The sequence below is a fragment of the Helobdella robusta genome (assembly GCF_000326865.2).
Source record: "Helobdella robusta unplaced genomic scaffold HELROscaffold_7, whole genome shotgun sequence".
NCBI classification, from domain to species: domain Eukaryota; kingdom Metazoa; phylum Annelida; class Clitellata; order Rhynchobdellida; family Glossiphoniidae; genus Helobdella; species Helobdella robusta.
Genome location: NW_008705398.1, coordinates 1,472,596 through 1,480,095, shown reverse-complemented (window position 1 = coordinate 1,480,095; position 7,500 = coordinate 1,472,596). Strand labels below are relative to the sequence as shown.

The window sequence follows — 7,500 nt, the reverse complement described above, 5'->3', positions numbered from 1 at the left end:
GTTGTTGATGTTGTTGTTGATGTTGTTGTTGTTGTTGCTGCCGGCGTTCAGATGATAATTAACTTTGTTGCTAGACAATGATGCATCCTCTGCAACATTGTCGCTCGCCGTTGCGCAACAGTTGCAGCAACAACATGTCTCCTTCAAGAGCAGCAATTGTTGCTGCACCTCGCTGACGCAATCAACGCATGTACAACAATTAAACTTTTCGAATTTTCCGCCAAAATCGTTTTCACCTGTAATGACGTCAGCGTTGCTATTGAAAACAGAGATGTGCTTGGTACCACCGTAACCGATATCTTTCGTCAAATCGGTTAGTACAAATCGGTTCTTTTTGATGTCGGTTATATCTGGTTTCGGTAATATAATTGGTGGTTGATGTTTTGGGCGGACTAAATCATCCCCATCTTCCACATCACCATGGTGATAATTATTATCATAATTAGTGAAGTTTACATCACTGAAATCGTCATAACCGCTAGCCACTTGTTTCTTTGGCAAGAATTTTCTCAACTTAGTTACCTCGTTGTCCGATGTGAAAGGACAACCGGTAGTATCTTTACTACTAGCGTTACAGCTATTACTATCGCTAATTTTATGCCATTTATTACCACCACTTACACTAATACTACTACTATTACTATGTTTGTAAGTATTACTACTACTACTACTAATGCTACTACTACTACTAATGCTACTACTACTACTACTACTACTACTACTGCTACTACTACAACTGTTTCTGAATTCATAAGTATTAGTAGTAGTATTTTTACTATGTTTATAAACGTAACTATTATTATTATTATTGTTATTATTATTGTTATTATTATTATTAATACTGCTTTCAAGTTTGCCAGAATAATTGATATCTTTTATATATGTATCATTTTTGTTTGTATCATTTTCGTTTGTACTATATCTATTGCTGATGCAACTCACGGCGCTTGTATCTATACTGACGTTATTATTATTATTATAATTATTATAATTATTATTATTATTATTACTATTATTGTTATTATAATTATTGTTGTTATTATTATTGTTTGCCGTGTATTGTGAAGGAGGGTACGAGTGACGATTCTCATTCGACGATAGATTATTATTATTATTACCATTAATACTTTTATTATTATAATTATAATTAATATTATTATTATTATTATTATTATTATTATTATTATTATTATTATTATTATTATTATTATTATTATTATGCCGGCTACACTGATAGAAGGATGAGAACAATGGATTATTTATACTGCTGTAAGTATTACTACTATCTATGACGGTATAGAATTTATTATTATTATTGTTATTATTATTATTATTATTATTACTACTACTACTACTACTTTTATTGTTAATACTATTACTACTACAAGTTTCAGAAGTGGTAGTGGTAGTAGTGGTGGTAGTGGCAGTGGCAGTAGTAATCTGGCAACTACTACCTTTACTGAAAAAACATTTAGCAATATTACTATTAGTAATGTTGCTGTTGTTGTTGTTTATGTTGTTGTTGTTTTTATAGTTGTGTTTTGTTGTTATTGTCATTGTTAATAGGATGAAAGTTATTTGAAAGTTTATTGTTCAACTGTTTTTTATGTTCATTTGACGTGTCTACAGAGATGCGTGGTCATGGTAATGATGACGCAGTTGATGATGATGATGACGATGATGATGGTGACGATGATGATGGTGACAATGGTGATGATGCTGAATCATCACCATCATCATCATCATCGTCATCATCACCCCCGTCATCATTATCATCATCAACCTCCTCCTCCTCCTCATCATCATCATCATCATCACCCTTGTCATCATTATCATCATCGTCATCATCACCCCCGTCATCATCATCATCATCACCTCTTCTTGACGAAGATGATGAGGCAGAGTAGCATTCCACCAATTAGCATACCGACAAGAACTCCAATGATGACCGCTAGCACCGCCCCTTTTGGATTATATTACGAACAATTACTTTATTATTATATTACGAATAATTATAATATTATTATTATATTACCAATAATTACATTATTATTATTATATTGCGAATAATTACATTATTATTATTATATTACAAATAATTACATTAATGTTATTATATTATGAATAATTACATTATTATTATTATATTATGAATAATTATACATGATAATAATACAGAATAATTTTAGTACTACTATCAGTGTTATTAATGATAACATATTGTATTATTAGCAGTTAAAGATAAAATAATATTTTTTTATTATTAGTAGTAGTATTAATAATAGTAGTAGCTGTAGTAGTAGTAGCAGCAACAGCAGCAGTACTAGCAATAAATTCTTCGATGACGCTACTACAAACTCGTTCGGGAAGTTTGATTTGGTAGTCCTTACTGAAGCAACAACAACAACCACAGACACATAAATACACAGACACAAACAAACAAACACACAAACACTTGATACACATAAGCACACACAAGCACACATAAACGTTTGCACATACATAAACACACACAAACAAACACATATACAAACATATTCAAACAAAACTAACACACACACACACTCTTTATACATAATGAAACACACACACACAAACACACATACACGTACATACACAAACACAAACACACACACTCTTTATACACATAGAAACACACACACACACACACACACAAACACACATACACGTACATACACACACACACAAACCCACACGCACATAAAACTTATTTGATTACCGCACGATGCTAAGTTTTTTTATGCCATGGGGTGCCATTTAATGACGTACTGTGACGTCAGCGTTTTGATTTTTTTTGTTTTTTTTTTGTTTCCATTGTTTTGTTTTTAATACTTTGCTTATTTTTTTGTATTTTATTTAACTCGACTCTCTCTCTCTCTCTCTCTCTCTCTCTCTCTCTCTTTCTCTCTTATAACTATTATTTTTTCATTTCACCATTCTAGCACAAACTCATACGCACACACACACACACAAACACAAACACACACAGAGACAAATAAACATACACACACACACCAAATGAATATTGTCTAGATATAAGCTCTAAAATCTCAAACAAATACAAAAAAACTACGATTTAAATGAATTTCAATTAAAAATTAAATCAATTAAAAATTTCAACGAATTATTAAGTAACAATTAATTTTAATTGAATAATTATAAAATAATAATTAGATAATAACAGTCAGATATAATATTAATCCAACCCCCACTCTTCGTATCATGTGACCGATTGTACATGGAAGCTTTAACCCTCACTATCTTTTTCCTGTCTGGATTTAAAATTTTCCATTTTCGATCACTTGATTTTGTACTTGTAGTGTGTGTAATGTATGTGGATATGTGTGTGTGTGTATGTACGTATGTATATATGTGTGCTTAAAAGTGTGTGTGTGTGTCTGTAGCAAAAAAATTGTATATCAGAGCAAAACATTTAGTATCAAGTATTTATTTAATTAATTAATTTAAAGAACTGGGAAACCAGAAACCAGAAGTAATTGTACTGTCTACAAAGTAAATAAAAAGATACTAATATACATACATATACAAAGTATATGTACATACATTAACGTACTCTTACACATGTTCACGGAGTGTACGTAGAATATAACAGACTCAATGTATAAAAAATGTTTTTATGAAAAAATAAAATGAAATAAATCAACGAAGATGTCTTAAACAGTGAAGAAGAGTTATGGAAATACGCTAGAAATTGGCTGTAGGAAGACAACCACAGACACAACAACCACAACGACCACAATGACAACCACAGCAGTCACGAAAGCAGCCACAGCAGCAACAACATCAACCCCAAATCTCTCTAGGCATATTCATGTGGAAAACCATTCGACGAGTTACTCACCGTCATCTTCAGAGAATAACAGACCACCCCTTCCACCACCAATCAAACCTTTCACCACTTTACCAGAAACGTCGCCACCATTACCACCATCGCCACTGTTGCCGCTGCAGCTACCAGTGACGCCAAACCACTTTCTCTCCCGGCATACCATGTAGTAAGTTTGACCGGTTTCGTTACAAACAGCTGTCAGTCTGTTACCGGCTCTGATAATTTTGGCGCCTTCCAATTGGTGGCTGGCTGGGTGCAGGTCGGCGCATCCTGTAACTAATTGTAGTTGTTGTGGTTGTCTTTGTTGCAGTTGTAATTGTTGTGGCTGCTGTGGTTGTTGTGGTTGTTGTGGCTGCTGTGGTTGTTGTGATTGTTGTGGCTGCTGTGGTTGTTGTGATTGTTGTGGCTGCTGTGGTTGTTGTGATTGTTGTGGCTGCTGTGGTTGTTGTGGCTGCTGTGATTGTTGTGGTTGTTGTGGCTGCTGTGGTTGTTGTGATTGTTGTGGCTGCTGTGGCTGCTGTGGTTGTAGTGGTTGTTGTGGTTGTAGTGGTTGTTGTAATGTTTTTTGTTTTTCAGGAATATCAACGACAGACATAATTAGTGAAAATTAGATCATAGAGGTGAGAAATTTTTCAGTGTTATTGAGAAAGTCCATTGTGAAATTACTGCATTGGTATCTGTAGTATCATTATATATAGTATCTGTAGTATCATTATGTATAGTATCTGTAGTATCATTATGTATAGTATCTGTAGTATCATTATTTATAGTATCTGTAGTATCATTATATATAGTATCTGTAGTATCATTATATATATATATATAGTATCTGTAGTATCATTACTAACCCTGATACTGCAGCATCACTATCCTCCAAGCGTCTTTACTTTTCGTCAAATTACTTAAAAGATTCTGAATCTGCTCGCTACCGACGATCACGTCCACTTCCGCCAATCCGCTTCCGGTCACGTGAACAGATTTTGATAATGATGATGACGATGATAAGTTTGAAAAAGTTGATGATGATAATATTGGTGACGACGACGATGATGATGATGATGGTGATGGAAAGAAAGAAAAAGGGAGGGATTCTAATGTGCTAGGCGAACAAAAACTTATCACAGATTGCGACGACGATGTGGACGTTGCAGCGGCTGCTACAGATGACAATGACGTTTTTGATGATGATGGTGGCGGCGATGATGATAATGATATGTCGGCGCCGATTGGTTGGAACTTTGCGACGGAAATACACGATGGAAAGAAGGCAGAATCGAATGACGGAAGACCTGGATGAGTGGAGTGCACGTTTCACAACTAATATTATTATCATTTATTATTGTTATTAATACTATTATTATTATTATTGCTATTATTATTAATATTATTATTATTTTTATTCATAATGACGAGCATTGATGTTAAATTATCCATTATTTTAATCTTTTAACTATTATAATAATTGATCATTTTATATTTCTTTCTTTTTACTTATATTTTGGCTTATGAAGAAATAAAAGAGTTCTCATTAGTATTGTTATTATTATTCCCATTACTATTATCATTATTATTATTACTAAAAAAAGACATCGAAAGCATTAAATAAATATGAAAAACGAGTTGAAAAAAAGAGAGATGAAAATGATAGAGAGAGAGAGAAGGATGATGGTGAGGAAATGAAGAAATGATGCTACAAAGGAGTAAGAGGAAGGGAAAATGATGAAATAGAAAAAGATGAGGATGATGAGAATGAAGAAAAAAAGATGATGATGATGATAAGAATGAAGGAAAAGAAGATGAAAAAGAAAAGGAGGATGAAGAAAAAGAAGAAGAAGAAGAGACTGAAGAAAAAGAAGATGATGAGGATGAAAGAGATGAAGATGAAAGCACGGATGTGGCTTCATGTTACGAGTGAGTGAGAGTGTGGCGACTGTTCAGCCCTGGCGGGTCTGAAGTGGGTCAATATGCATAATTACATCAACTACAACTACATCAACTACAACAAAAAATCAACAACAACAACAAATACTACTGCTACTACTACTCCTGCTACTACTACCACTACTACTACTACTACTTTTACTACTACTACTTTTACTACCACTACTGCTACTTAAAATACTACTACTACTACTACTACTACTACTACTACTACTACTACATCAACTACAACAAAATCATTAACAATTCTACTACTTTTTCTGCTACTTCAACTACAGCAAATAACATCAACAACAACAACCACAACAACAACATCATCAACAATAACTACAACAACAACAACAATAAACATTAACAACAACATCATCAACAACAACAGCAATGACAACAAAAACAACAGCAACAACAACAAATTCTAAAGTATATTGACACGTCAAAAAATTCCTATAGAAACATCCAACAAAATTTTTCTTCTAAATTTCAAATAAAAAAAAATATTTTAAACAAAAACAACAACATCATCATCATCAACAACAACAACAACATTTTCAGTAACATCAATAACATCAACAAACTTAACCAACCAACAACGACAAAAGACAGAAACTACAACGTTATAAACAATGACATTAACAACTGTTTATACAGCAATAACAACAGCATAAACTGAATCCTGAAAACTGCCTTTTTACCCAAATTTCATTAGCAACAACAGCAACAACAACATGAACCATCACCATAACAACAACAACAGCAACAACCACGAAAAATATTTTTTTATAAAAAAAAAACAGACTAAAATTAAACAGAGTGAGACAAGAGAACAGACAGAAAACAACATCAACAAATTTTAAAACACAACAACAACAATATTTACAACTTTAACAATTAGCAACAAAACAACATAAAATTAACCAACAACCACAAGAATTTACGTAAAATAAAAAAAACAATATAAAAAAATGAATTCAAAAACAACACTGTACTAAAAAAATTACTCCATCAACAACACCACCAAAAGAAACAACAACAATGTCTTTTTCTCTCTTTTCTCTCTCCCTCTTTCTATCACTCTCTCTCTTCCTCTCTCTTTTACTGTCTTTTTTTTCTTTTTTCTATCTTCATTCCTTACCTTTTCTGTCACTTCTTCTGTCTTTACATCACTTTCTTTTTATCTTTTTGTCATCCTCACCCTCTCTTTTTCTCATTCTTTCTCTCTTTTCTTTAATGTCTTTCTCTTATACTTAAATATTTTAACGCTATATAAATCTATTACGCAAAAAAAGTTTCGCATTTTACCTTCCATGTTATGCACCAGCCGTCAATCTTTATATGGCGGCAAATGGCCCGACTTTTATGGTCCTCTCGTGATTTTGGCGGGAAAGGGGTTAAACTTTTTACGTGTTTTTTTTCTTTTTTTTCAGATTGAACTGTCGAACATTGATGTATTTAAGATTTGTGAAATCGTTTTACTGCCAAAATGTATTTGGCGCCAAAAAAGATTTAGCGCCAAAAATTGTTTTTCCCACAATCTATGATTTATCGTCTACAAAAATATTTATGAACGATAAAACCCAAAAACCACTATCTGAAACTATTAAGAGAATTGGGTTAAAATCCAAAAACTACTAAAAAGACTATTTGAAGAATTGTGGAGAATTTTATTTTTTTACGTTAAATTGAACGTT

At 32.7% G+C, this 7,500-nt stretch overlaps 1 protein-coding gene across 1 annotated transcript in view; it reads right to left on the bottom strand.

The window, feature by feature from the left end:
* The window catches only part of HELRODRAFT_164763 (hypothetical protein), a gene marked incomplete at both ends in the record, with an annotated part of 7,214 nt that extends 2,748 nt beyond the window's left edge, over positions 1–4,466 (bottom strand). Inside the window, 3 exons of the mRNA XM_009030738.1 lie at positions 1–589; positions 1,876–1,963; positions 3,884–4,466. The exon at positions 1–589 is cut by the window's left edge and continues 651 nt beyond it. Coding sequence (XP_009028986.1) covers positions 1–589; positions 1,876–1,963; positions 3,884–4,466 — 1,260 coding nt within the window. The remainder of the gene's footprint in view (positions 590–1,875; positions 1,964–3,883) is intronic.
* Between the last annotated feature and the right edge of the window lie 3,034 nt (positions 4,467–7,500).